The sequence below is a fragment of the Mobula birostris genome, chromosome 2 (genome assembly GCF_030028105.1).
Source record: "Mobula birostris isolate sMobBir1 chromosome 2, sMobBir1.hap1, whole genome shotgun sequence".
Lineage (NCBI taxonomy): Eukaryota > Metazoa > Chordata > Chondrichthyes > Myliobatiformes > Myliobatidae > Mobula > Mobula birostris.
The window spans coordinates 47,612,375-47,637,066 of NC_092371.1; the positions used below are offsets into that span (position 1 = coordinate 47,612,375).

Consider the following 24,692-nt stretch of genomic DNA (forward strand, 5'->3'; position numbering starts at 1 on the left):
CGGCAAAGCAATCCAACATAGTTGCAAGCTAGAAAATTGCCCAAGTAGGTCCTGTACTTGAGAACATATTAAATCTAATGCAGTCAAATAATGCCCATTTGCTGATCCTCAATCTGCAGAGAAGTGATGGAATACCACACATTATCAAGGACACACAAAATTGGCCCTTATCAGTAACCTATGCACTAATATAAGGCAAGACCATAAGACATGCTCTTTAAATTCAACTAAGACTACCTGGATCCTGACCTAATGACTATTGAGTCCAAATATGGATAACAGCTGAAAGTGAGATAGGAAGATTCTGATTAATTGTCACATTTAAACTCAATTGCCAGGATTCAAGGATCCCATTAAAGACTGAAACCATAGAGAGTCTTGATTCATAGAACCATCCTCACTTAGTATCAAATTATTATCACTACTCACTACCCAATACAGTATTTAGATTCTAATATCACTACATCTTCCATAAAGGCCATCATGGTAATACTATGAAGTTATGGCTACTACTTCATCTTCTGATCTCCAGGCCTTCCTACACAGGAGCAGAACAATTGATGCGTGCATCATAAAAAACATTGAACCTCAGTAGGCTTCCAAGTTCTAGACCCCCAACTGAGCAGTAACGTGATCTACATCACACAGGGTATAACCAGACATACTGTATTGATGATGACTGATAAAGTCACCTTTTCTGAAAATTCAATTACACTTTATTTTCCAGTACATTGCAATTGAAAATCGATTTTCTCATGAGTGAAATCCAGTAACAATGAGTTATTATTGTTGAGCACAACACAGAAAATTTGACCAGGCACTTCCAGCAGTACCTCTGCTACTCTGATATGCTTTCTGTGTTACAGCTACATGGTATTGTGCCATTTTCCATGCACCAATCTTTTTGGAGCAGTGGAGGAGAATTTCCTGGTGTGCCAATGCTGATCACCAGAACACAACTCCAAGAAAAATACAGCCTAAATAAAGCACTACTGATTAAATAAGACAATAAGATACAGGAGCAGAATTAGGTCATTTGTCCCATCGAGTATGCTCCACCATTTCATCAACTGTGGGATTGAGCTGAAGAGCCATGAGGTAAGAACTATATAAGACCTTAGTTAGGCCCCACTTGGAGTACTATGTTCACCTCTGTGTTGAGCTCATTACAGGAAGGATGTGGATGCTATAGAGAGAGTGACAGAGGATGAGAGGTGACGTGATAGAGATGTATAAGATGATGAGAGGCATTGATCGTGTGGGTAGTCAGAGGCTTTTTCCCAGGAAATGGCTGAAACAAGGGTCATAGTTTTAAAGTATGTACAAGGGGGATGTCAGAGGTAAGTTTTTCACACACAGAGTGTTGGGCACATGGAATGCACTGTCAGTGAAGGTGGTAGACAAGGACACAATAGAGTCTTTTAAAAGACTCTTAGATAGGTACATGGGGCTTGGTAAAATAGAGGGATATGCGGTAGGGAAATTCTAGGCAGTTTCTAAAGTAGGCTACATGGTCAGCAAAACATTGTGGGCCGAAGGCCTGTAATGTGCTTTCGATTTCTATGTTTCTATGGCTGATCCAATTTTCCTCTCAGTCCCAATATCCTGTCATCTCCTCGTATCCCTTCATGCCCTGACCAATCAAGAATCTATCAACCTCTGCCTTAAATATACATAAAGACTTAGCCTCCACAGCTGCTTGTGGCAAAGAATTCCACAGATTCACCACTCACTGGCTACAGAAATTCCTTGTCATCTCTATTCTCTATATCTCGATTAGTGTGCAAACTTAAAGCACAAGGTATTGGGGTATGGTATTGATGTGGATAGAGAATTGGTTGGCAGACAGGAAGCAAAGAGTGGGAATAAACGGGACCTTTTCAGAATGGCAGGCAGTGACTAGTGGGGTACCGCAAGGCTCAGTGCTGGGACCCCAGTTGTTTACAATATATATTAATGACTTAGATGAGGGAATTAAATGCAGCATCTCCAAGTTTGCAGATGACACGAAGCTGGGCGGCAGTGTTAGCTGTGAGGAGGATGCTAAGAGGATGCAGGGTGCCTTGGATAGGTTAGGTGAGTGGGCAAATTCATGGCAGATGCAATTTAATATGGATAAATGTGAGGTTATCCACTTTGGTGCCAAAAACAGGAAAACAGATTATTATCTGAATGGTGGCCGATTAGGAAAAGGAGAGGTGCAACGAGAGCAGGGTGTCATTATACACCAGTCATTGAAAGTGGGCATGCAGGTACAGCAGGCGGTGGAAAAAGGCGAATGGTATGCTGGCATTCATAGCAAGAAGATTCGAGTACAGGAGCAGGGAGGTACTACTGCAGTTGTACAGGGCCTTGGTGAGACCACACCTGGAGTATTGTGTGCAGTTTTGGTCCCCTAATCTGAGGAAAGACATCCTTGCCATAGAGGGAGTACAAAGAAGGTTCATCAGATTGATTCCTGGGATGGCAGGACTTTCATATGATGAAAGACTGGATTGACTAGGCTTATATTCGTTGGAATTTAGAAGATTGAGGGAGGATCTTATTGAAACATATAAAATCCTAAAGGGATTGGACAGGCCAGATGCAGGAAGATTGTTCCTGATGTTGGGGAAGTCCAGAACGAGGAGTCACAGTTTGAGGATAAAGGGGAAGCCTTTTAGGACCGAGATGAGGAAAAACTTCTTCACACAGAGAGTGGTGAATCTGTGGAATTCTCTGCCACAGGAAACAGTTGAGGCCAGTTCATTGGTTATATTTAAGAGGGAATTAGATATAGTCCTTGTGGCTAAAGGGATCGGGGGTACAGAGGGAAGGCTGGTACAGGGTTCTGAGTTGGATGATCAGCCATGATCATACTGAATGGCGGTGCAGGCTCAAAGGGCCAAATGGCCTACTCCTGGACCTATTTTCTATGTTTCTATTCTAAAAGGATGCTTCTCCATTCTGAGGCTGTGTCCACTGATCCAAGACTCTCCCTTCATAAGAAACATCATCTTCACATCCACTCTATTAAGGCCTTTCACTGTTCGATGGGTTTCAATGAGGACACCTCTCATTCTTCTGAATTCTAATGAGTAGAGGCCCAGAGTCATCAAACATTCTTCATATGACAAGCCATTCAATCCTGGAATCATTTTCATGAACCTCTTTTGAACCATCACCAGTTTCAGCACATCCTTTCTAAGACAAAGGGCCAAAAACTCAGACATCCCACCATGCAAAAACTCATTTCGGGAAGGTAGCACCCTCGCCCCCTGCAACTCCATATACCACCCCCCCCCCCCCAGTGGACCTCCAAGGGTGTATGTAAAACTTTGTTTAGTGATTTTGTCTAATTTGTAAACCAAGTTGGGTATATGCAGAAAACGTGACATTAAAATATGTACTTATGTTATATTATCATGTTTATTTTATTACAACTTTAAGCGAGTCTACAGGGAGTTTGGCCTCATCTTGTTTGACATCAATAGCGTAGCTCCTTAGCAGCTAGCCAGCTAGTTTAAATAATGTTAGCTATGCTAATGAATGAAAGACACCTGTTAAACTCACCTCAACATGCCTTTTACATTTTAACCCACCATGGGCAATAGAAAAGTCACTGTTGCAAACAGTGCAGCAAGAAACACTGTCATTATTTTTGAGGTCCACTGTAAAGCCCACCCACAGAGAAAACTGATAGGTCTACTTAGCAGGAGTCCACAAACTCTTTTGCATCACAGACCAGCTTAACATTGACAATATTCTTGCGGACCGGCTGACCGGGGTGGGGAGGGGGATGGTTTTAATCATGACCAGGATATAGGTGATAAGTCAACTATAAGTCACTTATAAGTGGCTAATACACTCAATTTCATTTCTAAAAGGGTTTATCTAACGAATTTAATATTAAACACACAGCGCATATTTTCTTCGCAGGAATATAGTGATATCAATTATAAGTCAACAGCATCATAACATTTTAAGTAACATTTGGATATTAAACACACAGCGCATATTTTCCTCATATGAACATATAAAATCATTGCAACACACCAATATCGCTGAATCAGTGGGAGCCCTGGGCTTGTTTTCCTGCAACAAGACGGTCCCATCGAGGGGTGATGGGAGACAGCGATACTTGAAGGGGGTTCCTTATGTCCAGTCTATTCCGCAATTTAGTTTTCATTGCATTCATTGCAGAAAACCCCGTTTTGCAGAGATATGTTGGAAATGGAAGCAACATTTTCAGTGCTTTCGTGGCTATCTCAGGATATTCAGGCTTGACTTTGATTCAGAATGCCAGCAGAGATGTTATGTCAAACATACTTTTTAGCCCGCCGTCATTTGCAAGCTCGAGGAGTTGATCTTCCCGGGCTAACATGGATGATGCGTGTGTAATGACCTCACATGCGTTCAAATTCAACAGTGGGCGTGACAGGGAATGAGGAAAGGTGCAGCTGACTCATATCGCCAAATCATATTGTTTCCTCGCGGCCCGGTGGTTGGGGACCACTCTTAGCATGACAAGAGACCAATCAGGTTGCTCGCTCTCCCTCTCCCTCTCTTTCTCAAAAAAATCAATTTCCGGGATATTGTATATATTTTCTGGGCATCAGGGAGCCATTATTGATATGCGGGAGACTCCTGGAACTTCCAGGAGAGGTGGGATGTCTGAAAACTGCTCACAATACTCCCAGTGACGCCTCACTAGTGCTTTATAAAGTCTCACTATTACATCCTTGATTTTATATTTTAATCCTCTTGAAATGAATGTTAACATCACATTTGCCTTCCTCACCACATACTCCACCTGCAAATTCACCTTTAGGGAATCCTGCACAAGGCTCCCCAAGTCCCCTTGCACCTCAGTTTTTGTATTTTCTCCTCATCTAGAAACGTGTCAACAGTTTCATTTCTTTTACCAAAGTGCATGAGTATTCATTTTCCGACACTGTATTCCATCTGCCATTCCTTTGCCCATTCTCCTAATACATGTCCTTCTGTAGGCTCTCTACTTCCTCAAAACCACCTGCCCCTCCACCTATCTTCATATCATCTGCAAACTTTGCAACAAAGCCATCAAGTTCATTATCCTAGTCATTAACATAACGTAAAAAGAACCAGTCCTAACCCTGTGGAACAATGCTGATCACTGGCAGCCAATCAGAGAAGGCTCCCTTTATTCCTACTCTTTGCCTCCTGCCAATCAGTCTCTGCTTTATCCGTGCCAGAATCCTTCCTGTAATACCATGGGCTCATAGCTTATTAAGCAGCATCATGTGTGGGCACATTGTCAAAAGACTTCTGAAAATCCAAGTACACAACATCAACCAATTCTCCTTTATCTATCCTGCTTGTTATTTCTTCAAAGAATTCCAACAGATTTGTTAGGCAAGTTTTTCCCTTGAGAAATACATGCCAACTGCTATGCTGACTATTTTATCATGTGCCTTCAAGTACTCTGAGACCTCATCCTTAATAATCAACTCCAACATCTTCCCAACCTCTGAGGTCAGACCATCAGCCCTATGGTTTCCTTTCTTCTGCCTCTTACCCTTCTTGAAAAGTGGGGTGACTTTAGCAATTTTTCAGTCTTCTGGAATCATTCAAGGATCTAGTGATTCTTGAAAGATCATTGCTAATGCCTTCATAATCTTTTTCAGAACAATCTGGTCCAGGTGATTTATCTACCTTCAGGCCTTTCAGCTTCCCTAGAACCCTCTCTCTAGTTATGGTAACTTCACACACTTCATGACCCTTGATCCTGGACCCTGGAAATTGCACCATACTGTTAGTGTCTTCCACAGTGATGCAAAGTACTTATCCTGTTTGTCTGCCATTTCCTCATCCCCCATTACTAACTCTCCAGTATCATTTTCCAGCAGTCCAATATCCAATGTCATCTCTCGTTTGCTCTTTGTGTATCTGACAAAACTTTTGGTTTCATCTTTAATATGACTGGCTATCTTATTTTCATATTCCATCTTCACCTTCTTAATGACTTTCTTAGTTGCCTTGTTCTTTTTAAGCTTCCCAATTCTCTAAATTCTCACTAATTTTTGCCCTCTCTTTGGCTTTTATGTTGTGTTTAACTTCTACATGAAATCACTCACCAAGTCCCCATGTCACTGACATTAAAACTGCCTCTCTGAAACTCTGATCTCCAGTTGGTCCTCCAGCTCAACAAACAGCCTTTCCAATTTAAGTCACTCCTCAATATCTCACCAAGCAAATTTCCTGGCTTGAAATTTTCAAATCCCCCTCTAATTCTCAAAAATTAAGCTGTGGTATGAGTGGAATTGTCTCTCCGCCACAATATCAGTACTGGCAGAGGCAATTCCAGTCTAACCACAACTCTTGTTTGATCTGTTGGGCAATGACCAAACTTATCAGCACCTGCACTATTTTAATCAAACCTTGGGAAATTTTCTGCCTTTTAAAGAAGCTGTCTCTTAAAGTTATAGCGCACAAATGATAACACAAGACAAATGCAGAAATTATTTCTAATTATTTCTTAATCTAGACTAGATTCAGGACTAAGTATACTCAAATGCTTAGTGGCCAGGACCTAAACCAATCATAGGTTCCAAATGACACCAGTGGTTGGATAGAGTTATCAGAGCGATGTATGGGATAAAGGACAGAAGATAAGTTAAACAGTAAAGTGTTTGGATTTTAGAGTCTGATAAAGCAGCCTTAAAGCCTGAGAGAATTGCCTAAGAGAAGATGTTCCTGAGAAACCATGAACAGCATAAGGAGTATATGAGGTGTATAAGATGATGAGAAGCATTGATCATGTGGATAGTCAGAGGCTTTTTCCCAGGGCTGAAATGGCTAGCATGAGAGGGCACAGTTTTAAGATGCTTGGAAGTAGGTACAGAGGAGAAGTCAAGGGCAAGTTTTTTTACACAGAGGATGGTGAGTGTGTGAAATGGGCTGCCGGCGACGGTGGTGGAGGCAGATACGATAGAGTCTTTTAAAAGACTCCTGGACAGGTACATGGAGCTTAGAAAAATAGAGGGCTATGGGTAACCCTGGGTAATTTCTAAAATAAGTACATGTCCAGCACAGCATCGTGGACTGAAGGGCCTGTATTGTGCTGTAGGTTTTCTATGTTTCTATGAGTGATATCATAAGACTTGGCACAGAAATCTTAATAGCTTCAGGCAGAATCCAGCTTAAAGTTCAAAGTAAATTTATTATCAAAGTACATAGATATACAACCCTGAGATTCATTTTCTTGCGGCATACTCAATAAATCAAATATCAATAATAGAATCAATAGAAGACCGCACCAACAGGACAGACAACCAGTGTGCAGAAGACAACAAACTGTGCAAACACAAAAAGAAATTTAAAAAAGGAAATAATAATAATAAAAAAATAAATAAGCAATAGATATCAAGAAAGTGTGATGAAGTGTCCTTGAAAATTAGTCCATAGATTGTGAGAACAGTTCAGTGATGGGACAAGTTGTATGAAATTATGCCCTCTGGTTCTAAACCCTGATGGTTGAGGGGTAATAACTGTTCCTGAGTCTGGTGGTGTGAGTCCTGAGCTCCTGTACTTCTTCCTGATGGCAGCAGCGAGAAGAGAGCATGTCCTGGGTGGTGAGGGTCCCTGGTGCTGCTTTTTTTGCAACAATGCTCTGTGTAGATGTGCTCAGTGGTAGAAAGGGCTATACATCTGATGGAATGGGCCATGTCCATTATATTTTATAGAATTTTCCATTCAGGGTAATTAGTGTTTCCATACCAGGCAGCGATGCTGCCAGTCAATATACTCTCTACACACCTGTACAGAAGTTTGTTAAAGTTTTAGATGTCCTGCCGAATCTTGGCAAACTTTTAAGGAAGTAGAGGTGCTGCCGCGCTTCCTTCATAAATGCTTTTACATGCTGAGTTCCCAGAGTGATACAGAGCAACCATAAATGATTGTCATTGTTCTCACTCTGGGCAAGTCCATTTGGATCTACATAATGCTTAAATAAACTACACTACACTATTAAAGCCATTATTACTACATTATTATGCAGTCACTTGTCTCTGGAATTTGATATAATTCTTGTACATTTTATGTTTACCAATTGTTAGCTGAAGCACATTTAGTCTTCATTCACTTAAATTGGAAAATTGTACAATTTACATGAAATCTGTTGGCTCCTTGTTTACAGAAGAAAAGTCCCATTCACATGAAGCAGTTGCAGCAGCTTTTCCACTTCAATACATTGGATCTTCAGGGAGCTTGGTGTGGTGGGGGGGGGGGGGTTGTCGGTGGGGCTACCTGAGCTCAGATATCTGCTCTTGCAAGCTTTCTAATTGGCAACATCCATAATAGTAATGCATCAAAGGTAAATGCTTAAGAACCTGGATCACTTCAAAATGGATGCCCCAATCACAGACAGTATCACCAGCTGAATAAAAATAGCCAAGGCTAAAGCAGAGCATATTAATAATTCAGATATGGAGGATATCACATTTGTCAATTTTCCCAACTTCATGTCATTATCCTACTAAATACGCATGTTTAGTTTATAATACAGTTAGTCCCTAATGTATCTCTTGGGACTGTGGCAAATCAGAGTTAAACACAATTGTCTTGCATTTCTTCATCCATTTTATTACTGAAAGCATTGACTGTTTATTCTGAGTATGTATCTGTCTTCATAAAAGTATCATGGAGAGGAATTTCAAATAAATTTATTAATCATTCCTCAATAATGCATGCAGATGGTAACTTCAGATATTCAGATTTCACAATCTGGCTTACATTTTATTTATGTTTGTTCGTGGGGTGTTGATGTTATCGGCAAAGTCATCATTTAATGGACATCACTAATGGACATCACTAATGGCCCTTGAACTAATTTGTTGGTTGATTTTAGATTTCATTTGATCCACTGTTGTAAAAGTGGCTTGGCTTAGAGGTCAGATTGGTAAGGATGAGAGAGGCATGAATAGATATGGGGAAAAGGCAGGAGATTGGGGCTAAGAGGAAAATTGGATCAGCCATGAAGAAATGACAGAGCAGATTCGATGGGCAAAATGGCTTAATTCTGCTCCTACATCTAATGGTCATATAGTCTTATTCCCTTCCCCAAATTGAAGCAAATGGCTCTTTTAATGACAATCCAGTAATTCCATTGGCAATTCCAATTTACTTTTATTAATTAACTTGATCTTCCTTCCAATTACCATGTGAACTCAAAATCAAAGTCCTAACCTTTGGACAACCAGTCTGCTGAGCTAACTGCAATGGTATCATTGCCCTATTTTTAAGCTCTGTTATTTAGTAATTGGGCATTATTAGTAGTATCAGAGTGGGGTTTGGTAGCTTCTGTGTTTGGTATTTTAGTCAGCCAGGTAGTAAAGACCGTGAGCCTCTGAAGTACTCTTATGTTACTCAGTTTCATAGACACTGTAAATAAAATCTGAAAATCATTTTAAATGTAATATTTTTATACACAACACACTCAGGAAAGCTTGCTTCCTCTAGTTTAACAATGTGCCAATTTTGAAAACTGTTCTCAATTGGCAAACAGTAACAATCTCCTCAATGTATGCTGGCCATGTTGTTAACTTTCTCACATGTTTCCTGAGGTTATGTAATGAAAATGATTATTTTCTCTCTCGAGGCAATCTAATAACCATTGTTTTCTTCTACATGCACCAGCCCACAGTTCAATTTAAGTATTCTGTTTTTTTTATGTTCCATTTCAATCACTGTAAATGATGTTTTCTCCATCAGACCAAGGAAAAAGCTTATCCTGGATGATAAATAAAATGAAAGCATTAAAATGAAAAACATTTTTTTAAAAACCTAATACACGTATAGGCTCCATCAAGGTTATAAGTATGAGGGGCTTAATGGTGATACATCAGTTCTTTCATCCTTTAAAGATTTTTAAGATTCTCAGGTGCCAATGACTCCAGCTGGCACTGTGATGAAAAAATCATTGAAATGATTGGTGAATAATTATCACCTTTTAATTTATTTCTACATGAACTATCAATGGATGCTGTCATAAGCAAATTTACTTTTTAATATGAATAGTTTTCCAGCTTTTGGTGACTGCACCACCATATATATGAACAATATGCCTGGAAAGAAGATTCCAGTGTAGCAGTTACCAAGTGTATGATATGATGATGATGATGATGATGACGACGATGTCATCTACTAGAGGATGTTTGGCTTCCAAATCAGTCCAGTTCTTCCTTTACTCCACAGAAACACTTCAGGTACTGAATGGTTAAATATTTCTGGCATCATTTGCCGATTTGTCAGGATATAATCAAGAAGCTAGCACCTCTCTGCTATTAATCCGTATCTGGAATACTGTATGTATACATTATATATTGCAAAATAATATTTCTAAAAATTATATCCGGGCATCTGATTATTTATCTTTTCTTTTTGCATTCTTCCACATTATACTGTATATCCTCTGTTATAGTACAGCTTAGATGTGAATTTGCACATGGAAAGATGGGCTTTATTAAACATACCATAGAATATCACCTTTCAATATACAGTTATCTCGCTCTAATACAATCATTTTTCAGTGATACTTTTATCGAAGTGGAACGCATCAGCCATGTAAAAAAATAGAATGACATATTCAAAGAGTAGGTTATCCAAGAATGACATTTTAAGACAATGAATGGCACTGCTTTCAAATGAATAATGAAACCATTCATAGGTCTCATCTTCCCTGAACATTTGCACATTATATACTCCTCTGTAACATCTTTCATAAAACCGTATTACATCGTAAAACTTGGAAATTGTGCTCAGTGACAATACTGCACTATGGCTTTGAGAATGGGCATTAGTAAATTACCAGTAATAAGTTATTACCATTGTTATATGTATTAGTAAAATGAAATATAGAAGTATTTAAGAGAAAAGTAATATAATTTTAGGATCTAGATGTCTCTTAACACTTCTTTAAAAATAATGGCCATTTATCCATAATCATGAAATGACATTTAACATTTTTTTCCAAGAATCTGACTCTGTTAGTTATTAACAGCAAATACTTTTCAGAAATATTACAAATAATACACTTTCATGATATTATCTCCTCTAAGCATATGGTACATAAAGTGATCCTTTATTTGATCCAGTAAATTGTAAGAGAATCTAAATAGTGCATCACTTGAAATTTTAAATGTCTAATTCTTGTTGGGTCTGACTGGCATTTCATCTTATAGCTTGCTTTCATTATATATTGTACTTTAACAATTTAATATATTGATAAGAGTTGACATCTGTTCCAGTGAAAATCCCACCAAGTAAACCAGTATACATCCAATATGACACATTTAATGTTGAATTAGTACTTTTTGACTCCAGAAGTGACAGCTTCCTTATCTAGTACCTATTATTCTTCCTCACCTCACTAGAAATGTGTTTTTCATATGCCTGTGCATGCATAATTGACCATTCACTATGAGTAAAATAGGAATCAAAACAGCATGTGCCACTGAACAGTGTATCTGAAGACTTACTTTCCATTGAAACCCAGTTTTAACAAGATTTTAGATGGCTGTAGTGAGAAAATGCCAATAACAAGATTGTTGCTCCAGTTTCAAGTAATGAATCAACTGGAATCCCAACCTATCACAAACTAATGATAAGTAAATCACCGGGAAATTTTACTGTGGCTTCCTTTCATAACAGAGAATCACAAATACTGCATATTATGTACATCAGAGAAATGAAGAGCAGGATGTATCACAGTTTTTCCTCTTAATATGTCTCTGATCATGAAGGGATTATAAATAAAACTTCATTTCAGCAACTGAACAGATGAAAATCATGGCTCCTTCAGAGAATTATGCATCTTGGGATTTCACCTATCCATGATAAAGGTATCTCCATTTCTGTCTGAACGTCAGTACAGTAATAGTGCAACAATTCAGATTTTAAATCAAAATCTAGATTTTAAAAACTCTCCCGAGTCCAGAAAACAGGATGCAGCAGCTGGCAAATCTTCTGTTTGAACTGAATGCTTGTAAGTAGCAAACATGTATAATCACACAGGATCTGACAATAATGTTAAAAAAAATTCAAGATATTTAGAGGAAAATTTTGAGTTGGGACAGTTAAAGGAAAATACACATACACTGAAAACAAATAAGTCATTTTAGTTAACTAAAGAAAACAAATATAAACCTTTACTTGCCTTTTATCCCAGCACTTGCTTTCTCCCATTGATTTCAATGGGCTTTTGTTGTTGTTGTAGCCTGTTAACCTGGAATGAGCTAATGAACTGGTTTCTCAACTTGAGAGGTGGAAATTTGAGGAAGTTTGCACAGCTCAGTCCAACTGTAGATGTCCAGCAGTTGGTACTGTACGGAACTGAAGCCTCCACTGCACCCTTCAATTAGGAATTGAGCAAGTTTGGGTACAGCAGATTTGCAGTGGATGTCAGCTAAAATATTCCACATTCTTTCTAGTATATTCATGCTAAAGAAAACACTTGATTATATCTTCAGATAGTTTTTTACAATGGTATTAGAGCAATTGCTTTGTCAAATAGCAGAGTAGTTGGAATCTAATGGTTTTTAACCGAGCAACCACCTTAAAGCAATGCTATGACACATCAGACAATAATCTATGTAAGTTAGATGTTGATAGTACAAAGCAAAACTGAAATTGATGGAAACACAAGGCAAATCAAGCAACATTTGCAGAAAGAATAAGTTAGTGTTTTATGTGTGCAACTAGATTCCAATGAAGTTACTCAACCAGTTCATTATTTCTACATTTTTTAGTTTTTGCCATCTTGCATTGAATGTCACCTTTCTTCAACAAAATTTTAGCCATTAATAACATCTCTTTATCAATCTTATAACAAATCCTACTATACATGATGATTTGGTATCTGAATACAAAAAGAATACACTTTGTTGAAGACAGAGTGAACTGTCAGAAGGCAATGAGGATATTACTTTATCAAAACAAAATATATTAGATTGTGGAAATCTGCAATAGAAAACTGAACATGCTAGAAATATTCAGTAGTTCAGACAGCATTTGTGAAGAAAGAAACAAATCAGATTGTTGAGTTCAATCACCTATCTGTTGATCACTTATTAGGAGATTACTTTGATCATTGTCTGTAAACTTAGGGGCTATGTTATTTGAAATTGTAATTCACAAATCTCAGAAAGCTACATGACCTTATGTCTGGACAAAAATAGGTAAACTTTAGCATAGAGCTTTTAATCTTGTTCACAAAATGCTCTTGTATTGCAGCAGTCACTGAAAATCTATGAGAAGCAATTTTTTTGGGTAGATAAAAAGAAAAGCTGGCAAGGACGGATAAGAGATTTAATTCCCAGGGGTTTTGTTAAGTGTCATCTATCTTAGGAATAAAAGTGAACATCTGGACTTAAGTTATAATTCAGGTCAATGAAATTTCTCACACCAGGGAGCAATGCAAAAGATCAAAACAAGCTGTAAAATATAAATCAAAGGCCACCAAAGCTAACACTGAGTAATTGCAGCAAATTTCTCAAAAGGTGATAATAATTCTAATACAATTTAAAATAATTCAGTGTTGTACATTGTGTTTGATATAATATTGGTATTAATAAGAATCCAATCAGAAATGACACTATTAGCATAAATGTCCTTGTTTGCTGTTGTCCTTTAGGATATCCAGTATGATACAGAAGAAATGCATCAGGAAACAGCTGATACATCATTACCCAAAGAAAACTAAGTTGTCAGTTTCTGATGGAAAGCTCTAACATAAGCTTAAAAAGCAATTATTCTTTCTTGTGTATAAAAAGATTTTATGGTGACAATGCAGACACATTAAGACAATAAATCTTTAGTGATTTCAGGCTGTTAGATTCCTAAAATAGAATGCTTCTGAAGTGATTCAATTTTATAACGCATGCATGTACCATGTCAACATTTCTTAATTGACATGCAAATTTGCACCTGTTAGAATAAATGTACATAAAATATAAAAATAAGAGATAAACTAAATTATCACCAAAAGCTTTGTTTTATTTTTTTTTAGGAAAATGTTTAGAGATGGTAAACATTCAAAAGCCTATTGAATACCAAATACTTTTCCTTGGTTTTCTAAATATGCTGTTTGCTAAGTATCTAAAAATGACTTGCACTGGTGAATACTGTAAAGAGAAAATGAAAGAAAGTAATGAAGTATGCCTTAACTAAAAATTCTAATGATCTTTAATATTTTCAATGAAGTGCAAGATTACAGAACGTATTTACTGGATAACAACTTTCTCTACCACCTGCAGGCAAGTCTAATCTATACAGGAAAGTAAGAGCTTATCAGCATTAATAATTGGTTTATTTTTAAATGTTCAAAACAGGAAAATAACTGGCTGCACAGAAAATGTTTTGAAATCTAAGTGGATGATCTACTAAACAAAATGAACAGGTAAGTTATGATGTTTTGCTTAAAACACATATACCCTCATTTAAATACAAAAACCCTCATTAAGCATCCAGGCATTTTAATCCATGACCCCCCACTTGTCTTGCACCACAAATTGCAGCACAAGTGATCTGACACTCAGAGACACTGCCTCAGTTTGATGCAGGTTTCAACTGTGACGACACGGCCTGCAAATCTGGCCAGGCGTTGCAGATGCTGCAAACCCTTGTAATTTGTAGCAGCAAACTAATTGTTTCAGCCTAAGATTCTGCCATGTCAACAAAGTGTGTTAACTTCAATGAAATTCATTAAAATGAAGGAATTGCTGTCCATACACACATCCAAGCCTCTTATTGTCTCAGACTTACATAACTGAAGAAAACAGAAGGTCAAAGATTTGATCCAAAACAATTGAAAATCACTTTCCATTTCTGTTTTAATTTACTAGCACAGTATTTTACTGATAGTTATCCTATTTTAAGTATTCAGTGTAATATCATCTTCACTTGATTATTTAGCATCACTTTCATCTTCATAATGGCTTATGAGCATATTCCTTAAGGCAACTATTGCCTTATATTTACCAAATTTTTATCACTTCTAAGCACACAAGATTTAGGTCTGCCAGGAAACAATAAACACTCCATTTTGTCCATAGTTTATTGTTTCATGTACACAAAGAGAAAGGGATTTACAAAGAAACAGCATTTAGAATTCTAGGCTCTGTGCTTTGTGAGGCAAGCTATAATTTCTGAAGACTTGTTTAACTGGTAGCCCACTATTATAAATGCATTCTAGAGTATATTTATTTTTGACAAGTACTTTGTATTTTGAAAACTGTGCAGGTATTATTCACCTGAGAAATTGCTTTGAAATTGGGCAGAGTCAGTGCCAGGATCTTTGCAGAGATTTCCATTATATAACACTATTTTCTTTACGGCTTACAAATCATAAAATCACAGAGCAGCTATTTTACTAATTTCTTCGATATCATCTATGTTGTTATTGGACTTGCCACTGTTTACCCAGTGTGCCCTTCACGACAATTTAAATATAATATCCTTTAAAATAAATTCTCCAAGCTAAATCTATTTGGTGCTTCTAGAAATCTAAGCAGATCCCAGCTGCAAAAAAATACTGCATTTACAAACTAGTAGCCTCTGTTCATTTATATTGCGCTGGGAACTGACTTCATTTGAGAAGAATTAATGTTTGTCCGCCTCCTTCAGCATGACAGTAAAAGCGCTATTGTTTTAGTTTTCCTCAACAAACAGCCTATTTTTTCCACATTCATGTTTTTATTTGTTTCACAAAGAAACTTTCTAACAGGTCGCAGAACTCTGAACTAATAATCTTTGTCTCGGTTCCCATCAGTAATTTATTCTTTATAACATGGATCAATAAAGCAGGTTGAATTATTCTGGGACGTGGCTGTTATCAGTAGCAGTCTCAGCAAATTATTTTAAAAGAAACTATCTTTGGGCAATCATAAAATATTAAAAATTTAATTGGAAAAATGTAAATTTCTTAAGTCTGAAGGATATGTACAAAAATCAAACAAGAGACCTGCCAGAGTTGCGAATTTCTCTTCAGGTATAATTTCCTGGTTGAAATTGGCCTGAAAAATAAACATCTCCTGATTGCAGTTTTTCTTATTAAATTATTTTACTGACCTAGTTTCAGTGACATTCCCCCGCAGTCCATTTCCGATACAAATTAATAACTACACAGGCTTGTGTCAACCACCATGCTTGCTGTCAATGTTACAGTATTTGTAATCAATTTATTTGAAAGGCAATTCCCTCTCATTCTCTGTATCAGGGTGTTCAGACATACAGACCTTCACAATTTTCTGTCCACCCAGGGAAGAAATATGGCTGCTGGGTGGAACCTTCTGCATTAAGTCAAATTTGCCTCACACTGCTTAAGGAAGACTGAAGAGAAATGCTGATCATTTTCTTTTCCACTGTTTTAATAATACAATTCTGATACATTACCAATTCCATATGCTTCATCATTTCAAATTACAGCAGGTACTTTCATGAAATAAAAATATAGCATTTAAATTAAACATTCGAAGAACTAACTGTAACCCATACTGCATACAGATCTGCCCTTGGAAAATGAACTGCTGACAGATTTTCCAACACAATATCTTGCTCTCCTCCAAATTAAATTAACATGCAAAATATATTTGTAAAGCAATAAACATAAAAGAAATATTTTTTACATACCGGCTATGGTGCTAGACATGATGATGTAGGATGTAGAGGCTCAAGTAGCAGGAATGAGATGGGTCTGTTCTGCAGTGGTGTGGAGGCAGATGTCTGAATAAGGCACTGACTCAGTGGTGTGTAAACTGCAGGAGAGAAAGAGGAGAGGCAACCTGTTCGAGACAGTAAATCTGAGTGGTAGAGACACTGCTTTGATGTCACTGCTATACTGCCTTTTTCCCTGAACAATGAGTATTAATTTGCTAATGGCTCAAAGACCTCTGGGTCCTAAAATGTACTGATAAAACTGTTTGAATTTGGTGATATATTTTGAAACTCCCCTATTAATTGCACATTCCAAATGGTAGCTCTTTCAGCCAGTTTGACATTGGAAGTTATTATTTAAAAAACCCAATCATTTTATAAAATATGCTGCATTTATGGATAGTCTTTGAGAAATCAAAATAAACATTATTGGCCTCTGAACTAAAGGTTTTTTTTATATATAATATATACAATAAGTACCTTCAAATGCTAAAACAAGTTCAGGAGCCTGTGTTAAGGCATTGATGATAGATATTGCAATTCCATTAACCTCTACAGTACTGTGCACTGCATAGCATTTCTCCATGCAAGCTACATGTAATATAGACCATAAATATTCTTTCATTTCTAAAGTGATTCAGCAAGACAGGGCATTGCAGAGACCCTTCCCATGAAATGCTCTAGCTTTTACCAGCGAGAAAAGCTGTCATTGGTTTTAATAGTTTTTAATTAATCCTAATTCAGTGTCATTTAGAAACTATTAGAATTTGAAGTAAATAATTTAAAAAGTTAAGATCTATTAAAAATTCAAATAAAATAAAGTCAGTAAAAAAACACATAAAACATGAAGGAATTTGAAGCAAAAATAGGCCATTCACCTTCTCATGCCTGCTTCAACTCTCAGTGAAATCAAAGCTTTTTTTTATCTTTTCTGATTTAACCCTGCTCTTCATGATTCCTTTCATATTCACAGCTCTATTGATCTTTGTTTTCAGTATAGACTCTACAGCCCACAGTCCTTCCTCACAGAGAATTCTGAAGATTCACTGTACTATGGATGAAGAAAATATTTTATAGTCCTGAATGGCTGATCCTGCATTTTGAGACTGTCAGCTCTTGTAAGAGAAAATCTCTCCCCAGTGGAAATGTCATACCAATAGAACCTGTTGTGATCAAACCATGTAAAAATTCCTGAGGTAACAAAATTATTAAACAAAACTATGATGCACAGGTTCAGGTAATATACTGGCTTGGATTGAGGATAGTTTAATGGATGTTATCCCAAGGTTTTCTCATCAGGGTCAGATGTAACTGTAGTAAAACCTTTGAACACTTGTACTTTTATCAATAAGGCCAATACACCATTTACTTTCCTAATGTCTTGCTACACTTGTATGATAACTCTCAGTAATATACACATAGTATTTACATAGATACTCTGAACACCAATGGACACGCGTTTCAACCATTTTAAAAATATTGCCCTATTCTACTTTTTCCGCTAAAGTTAATGACCTCTCATTTTTTGACATTACATTCTATCTACTGTGTTCTTGTTCATTCAGTTGGGCTGCATATATTACCCCTAAGCCTCTCCCATCCTTGTCACAACACACTCTGCCATCCAACTTTGAATCATCAGCAAATTTGGATAAGTTGCAGTTGGCTCCCTCATAGTTCAAATCAATGGTCTGAATGAGGGAACCAACTAATGTGATCCCTGCTGCACCTCATTAGGCTACACACCTTAAAATAACCCATTTTCCCCTCACCACGTTATTCTGTTCATAATCAGTCCTTACAGAAGAAGGCTCTTTGGCCCATCAGTCCAAACCATTTAATCTGCCCAGTCCCAATGACCTGCACCAGGACCATAGCCCTCCATAGGCCTATTAACCTATCCAATGTTAATAGGCCTATCCAAATTGGATAATGTACCTATCCAAACTTCTCTTGAACGTTGAAATCAAAATCACATCCACCGCTTCTGGCAGCTCATTCCACACTCTCACCACTCTCTGTGAAGAAGTTTCCCCTCATGTTCCCCTTAAGTATTTCACCTTTCACCCTTAACCCATAGCCTCCAGTTGCCCAGCACAGTATATTGTTCCCAAACCCATGTCCCCTGATTTTGTTTAATAACCTCGTGTGGCACCTTATTAAAAACCTTCCAAAAAACCAAATAATTCTTGTGTACGTCTCTTTATCTATTCCAGTAGAAACAACCTCAAAAACCTTTCAGCAAATTTGACAAATCAGATGTCCTTTTCATAGGTCCATGCTGACCAATCGATCTATTTCTAGTTTTCACTGTGGACTGAAAGTGTCCTGCCACCACGTCCTCAATAATAGATGCTAGCATTTTCCCCACAGTACATAGCCACATCTTTCAAAACTTTGAGATGCAGGTCATCTGATCAATGTCATATATATTCTTTTAGCTCCATTTATTTCACCAATATTTAATGCTGATTTCTTTCATCACCTCAATCACTCTGGACCTCTTGTTCCTTGCTGTAACCAGGAGGTATTCTATGTTTTATTCTATGAAATATGTTTAATTTGCACACAATTTTCTTATCCCCCAATATAATTTCTCCTGTATGTTTGTACGGAATCCCTATTAATGTTTGCTAATGATTTATTTCTATAAACTGTATCTGTGGAAGCTTTTACAGTCTGGATTACTCACAGATTCAAACATCTCTATTTGATCTCTATTGCTTTCTGAGCCTTAGGGTTCTTGCAGGAGTCAAGAATGGCGAGCAGTCTTAATCCTTAACAATTGCTGACTTTAAAGTACTAACAAACATATAAATACAAAGCCAACTAAATAAAGAGCTCAGAAATAAAGCTAAAATGAATGAAAAGCAGCCAGAAGCCAAATATAAAGGATGACGCCTCTGAAAAATCCATCACTTTTATCATCAAAATAAGAGAAATTCCTTAGATAAATTAAACCAATCAATGATTGCGCAATTACATCACATGGGTAACGTGCTAATATTTAGCCAATGAAAAATGAGAAAGTTGATAATCTGGTAGATTAACATACAGTTTTCTGTCAGTAAATGGGGATAACCCACAACATACTGTGAAAAATGCATGAGTTTGTTACAAAGATTAAAATTCAGCTTTACATTAATTCATCTTAGAAAAAGTATTTAAAATACAGTGGTCTCCAACATCTCTTTCTTGAAGCAATTGCTGGCCATCATTTACTGAGTACGGAAATTTTCCCATTTCATGAGACTTTTCTCTTACATTGAATTCAGTTGTTTACTCACAGCTGGCTCTCTTTTCCTGTTGAGCTTTTGTGTCTTAAAGAGGTATCGCTGAAATTTGACATGGCCACTCCAGGACATTAACTTTGTTGTTTTAAAGCCATTCCTGTGTAGATTTGGCTTTATACTTTGGGTCATTGTCTTGCTGGAAAACAAATCTTCTCCCAAGTCGCAGTTCTCTTACAGACTGTGTCAGGTTTTCCTCTGGGATTTCCCTGTATTTTGCTACATTCATTTTACCTTCTACCTTCATAAACCATCCAGAGCCTGCTACAGTGTGGTGTTTGGCTTACACTAAACATAATGATTAGTCTGATGGGCAAAATCCCCGATTTTGGTTTAATCAGACCATAGAATCATCTTCCAGCTAACGTCAGAGTCTCCCACATGCCTTCTAGCAAACTCTAGCCAAGATTTCATGTGAGTTTTTTTCAGCAGTAGCTTTCTCTTTGCTATTCTGGTGCAAAAAGCTGCAACTGGTGAAGCACCCGGCCAACAGTTGCTGTATGTGCATTCTCTCCCATGTAAGCCACTGAAGTCTGTAACTCCTCCAGGGTTGTTACAGGTCTCTGGGTGGCCTGCTTCACGAGTCGCCTTATTGCATGGTCACTTAGTTTTTGATGACGGCCTGCTCTAATCAGATTTACAACTGTGCCATATTCTTTCCATTCCTTATGATTGACTTAACTGTACTCCAAGGGATATTCAGTGACTTGGAAATTTTCTTGTATCCATCTCCTGACTTGTGTTTTTCAATAACCTTTTTATGGAGTTCCTTGGAGTGTTCTTTTGTCTTCATGGTGTAGTTTTTCTCAGGATACTGACTCACCAGCAGTTGGACCTTCCAGATTTAGGTGTATTTTAACTACAATCAATTGAAACACTTTGACTACACACAGGTATTCAAAAACAGATCTCCTTTTAATTATTTATGACTTCTAAGAGCTTTTGGCTGCACTAGCGATGATTTGGTATTCATTCTACTACTACTATGTCGACTCAGGCCTAGGGGGCTGGCGTCGGGCACGATGACGGACTCTCCACTTCTCCCTCTCCCTCATCAGTGTGTTCAGTTCATCTACATTAGCTGCACCGCTGTCTTCTAGGAGCGTGTTGACCGTAGTCTTGGGAGGGCACCCAGGGTTCATCCTCCCATGCTTGGGCTCCCATATGATGACTAGGCTGGCTGGTAGCTTGGGGTGGCGTAGACAGTGCCCCGCTAGTTGCAGTCTTCTCGCCTCGATTTTAGTGGAGAGCATTGGTAGGTCATCATAGAGCTCGACGTTCATCATGTGCTGTTGCCAACTCACGTCAAGAGCCATCCAGAGCATTCGTGTATAGCAACCATCTAGAGACTTTTGCATAGTCTTGGTGAGTGTCCACATCTCGCATCCATACGTGGGAATGTCATATTAAAGGGGGTGAATACTTACACAATCACTTATTTAGTGTTTTATATTTGTAAAGATCTGTTTTCACTTTGACACAGGAAAGATTTTTCTGTTGATCACTGTTAAAAAGGCCAAATTAAATCCACTGTGATTGAATATTATAAAACAATAAAACATGAAAACTTCCAAGGGTGGGGGGGGTGAATACTTTTTATAGACACTGTGGGTCACCCTATCACCACTTCAACTGGACTCAGTTTTATTTTCTTGTTTGGGGTTGCCCTAATGCTGTATAAAACTAAGGACAAGCTGTAGGCTATGCTACACCTTCCTCATGATACTCATTTACTTACTGGGATGGCTTCACCCATCTTGAAACTTTGTCCACTATTACTAACACATCTGAATGTCCTTGGCATTTCAGTGGAGTAATCTAGTCCACATGTAGATGTAAAAATGGACTGGGTGGGGTTGGAGTACTTCGCTGAGGTAGTTTCTCCATTGATTGTGATTTATTTTGTAGCATGTCATACATCTCTCAACTGTTTGACAAGCTTGCATCCTGTACTTTGGATTCTCACCACTAGAAGAATCTGTCAACCATCTTTTGCATTCCAATGTGTCCTAAGCAGTGTATCTTCTGTACCAGGTAAGGAAGCAGCTCAGCTGGGGCTAGCAGTCTATGACTAGTGCCATATCTCCATACTCCATCATCACTTAATAACCCATCATTATCCATCCAGTACCACTTTTCTTCATTTCAGCTGATCTTGCATTTCTTGAATATCTTGCATGTTCGTCTATGACACAGTGTTCAACTTGGTTTCAGTCATCAGGTTTTCTTTGTTTCTTCGATTTCCTTTATTCCTTCCCTTGCTGTCCTTTTTGCAAGTTTTGACTGCAAATGCATTTCCACAGTTTTCCACTGTGGTGCTTTTTTAGTGACCTTTACATTTAGATAGTACAGCTTCTGATGGTATTTGTATGACTTCTATAAGTTCTCGTACTAGTTGGTTATTCTTGATTGGAGTTCCAATGGCTGTAAGAAACCTTCTTGGTCTCCAAAAATTTCCAAAGTCATGGACAACTCTGAAAGCATATGGAGAATCTGTGTAGATATTAGCTGATCTTCCTTCTGGTAGCCTACAGGTTTCAATCAAAGCTTTCAGTTCTGCCTGTTGTGCAGAGCTACCCGGAGCCATGTTTCCTGAGGTCACCAACTCATTTTCTGTGACAACAAGCCAACCAGCCATTTGAATGCATCCTCAATGGTTCAGGAGCCATAAGACCATAAGATATAGGAACAGGATTAGGCCATTCAGTGTACAGAATCAGGTCTGGGTTCAGCAAAGGCACTTCTTTATGGTAATTTGCATCTTCTTGCCATGTTATTGTTCTTGCACAGTCATGATGATCATAATCTTCCATGTCCACTGGCAAAGCTGTAGCTAGATTCACAGGAATTCCTCCTTGGGTGATGATATTAAATGCCTCAAGAAGAGTGGACCACTTGGTCAAGCGAGCAGCTGTCACTTGAGAGGCCCTGTTCACGGTCAGTAAAGTATGTACTTAGTGTGGACATCCAACGTTTAAAGTCTTGTCCAGCATGATGTCAGAAACTGTCATGACTGGTAGGTAAGATGCATGCACTGCTAGTAGAAATGAAGCCCCATCCTAAATTGTCTAATTTGGCAGAGTAATATATAACCATATAACCATATAACAATTACAGCATGGAAACAGGCCATCTCAGCCCTTCTAGTCCGTGCCAAACTCTTACTCTCACGTAGTCCCACCGACCTGCACTCTGCCCATAACCCTCCATTCCTTTCCTGTCCATATATCTATCCAATTTAACTTTAAACGACAACATCGAACCTGCCTCAACCACTTCTGCTGGAAGCTCGTTCCACACAGCTACCACTCTCTGAGTAAAGAAGTTCCCCATCATGTTACCCCTAAACTTTTGCCCTTTAACTCTCAACTCATGTCCTCTTGTTTGAATCTCCCCCATTCTCAATGGAAAAAGCCTATCCACGTCAACTCTGTCAATCCCCCTCATAATTTTAAACACATCTATCAAGTCCCTCCTCAACCTTCTACGCTCTAAAGAATAAAGACCTAACTTGTTCAACCTTTCTCTGTAACTTATGTAAGATATTGTATGCGCGGGGTTTGGGGGGAGAAGGCAGGAGAGAGAGACAGAGGATGGACTAGGTGCTGTGAGCCCGCTAACGGGGTCGAACCCTAAGTGGGGCGTTCGGTGAGGAGAGGAGATGGAGACGGACTCATGTGGAGCGTCTGGTCGACCACCTTTGTTGGTCCCAGGCGGCCAGTCGAGGTGGTCCAAGGGGTAGCAGGGTGAAGAAGAAGGGTCCTGAGCTCCAACTGTTTGTGCAGAAAGAGGTTGAACTTTGGTAAGTGTGGCGCCTTTTATTTTCCTTTTATATTTTATTCTCTATTAATTATGTAGTTCAAGTAGTATCTATAAACTGTAAATCATTTAATCATATTTGGTGTATTGTCTGTTATTTGGGCGGGGTGGGGTACATCACACAGCATCCACACAAACTGATTACCCAGTTTGGTGGGGCCGAGGGCTATTTCCCTAGACGACAGCAAGCTGAGCGACCCTGAGGCTGGCCGGGAGAGCTACACCTAGGAGATGAAACCCAGGCAACATTTTAGTAAACCTCCTCTGTACTCTCTCAATTTTATTGATAGCTTTCCTGTAATTCAGTGACCAGAACTGTACACAATACTCCAAACCTGGCCTTACCAACGCCTTATACAATTTCAACATTACATGCCAAATCCTATACTCAATGCTCTGATTAATAAAGGCTAGCATACCAAAAGCTTTCTTCACCACCCTATCCACATGAGATTCTACCTTCATGGAACTATGCACCATTATTCCTAGATCCCTCTGTTCTATAGCGTTCTTCAATGCCCTACCAATATCCAACAGGATGCTGCTGATCTCCATGTTCTTGAGTTAAGACTGCCATCATGTAGCCACACTTCTTGTTGATATACAGGGTAAATGCTCTTCCCATATCAGGGATTCCCAATACAGGTGCAGTCCTTAGTATGGCCTTTAAAATTTGAAAAGCTTCCACCTGCTCTTCATTAAGACTTACAGGGCCATTGGAGTGCTTGCTCCTTTCAGCACACAGTGAGGGACTGAGCAATTTCAACATATTAATTGACCAAAGCTCTGTTGTAGTTGCACAAACCTGGAAATGATCAAAGTTGCTGGACTGTTGTAGATGGTTTTGCTGCCTTAATGGCCTTAGTATGATCTTCAGTGATTTCCTGTTTGCCTTGGGAAATTTTCTGTCCAAGT

The 24,692-nt window shown here is 38.3% G+C and overlaps 1 protein-coding gene across 2 annotated transcripts in view; it reads right to left on the minus strand.

The window, feature by feature from the left end:
* Positions 1–20,173, minus strand: part of LOC140208301 (stathmin-3-like) — a 52,555-nt gene extending 32,382 nt beyond the window's left edge. Inside the window, exons 1-2 of one of the 2 annotated variants that reach the window (XM_072276891.1) lie at positions 19,956–20,173; positions 16,645–16,769 (exon numbers count right to left, since the gene is read on the minus strand). In XM_072276891.1, the coding sequence (XP_072132992.1) occupies positions 16,645–16,663 (19 nt within the window). In that variant the 5' untranslated portion in view covers positions 16,664–16,769; positions 19,956–20,173. Of the gene's footprint in view, positions 1–16,644; positions 16,770–19,932 lie in introns of both variants that reach the window. The other variant, XM_072276894.1, reaches the window with a different exon arrangement.
* Positions 20,174–24,692: the final 4,519 nt, after the last annotated feature.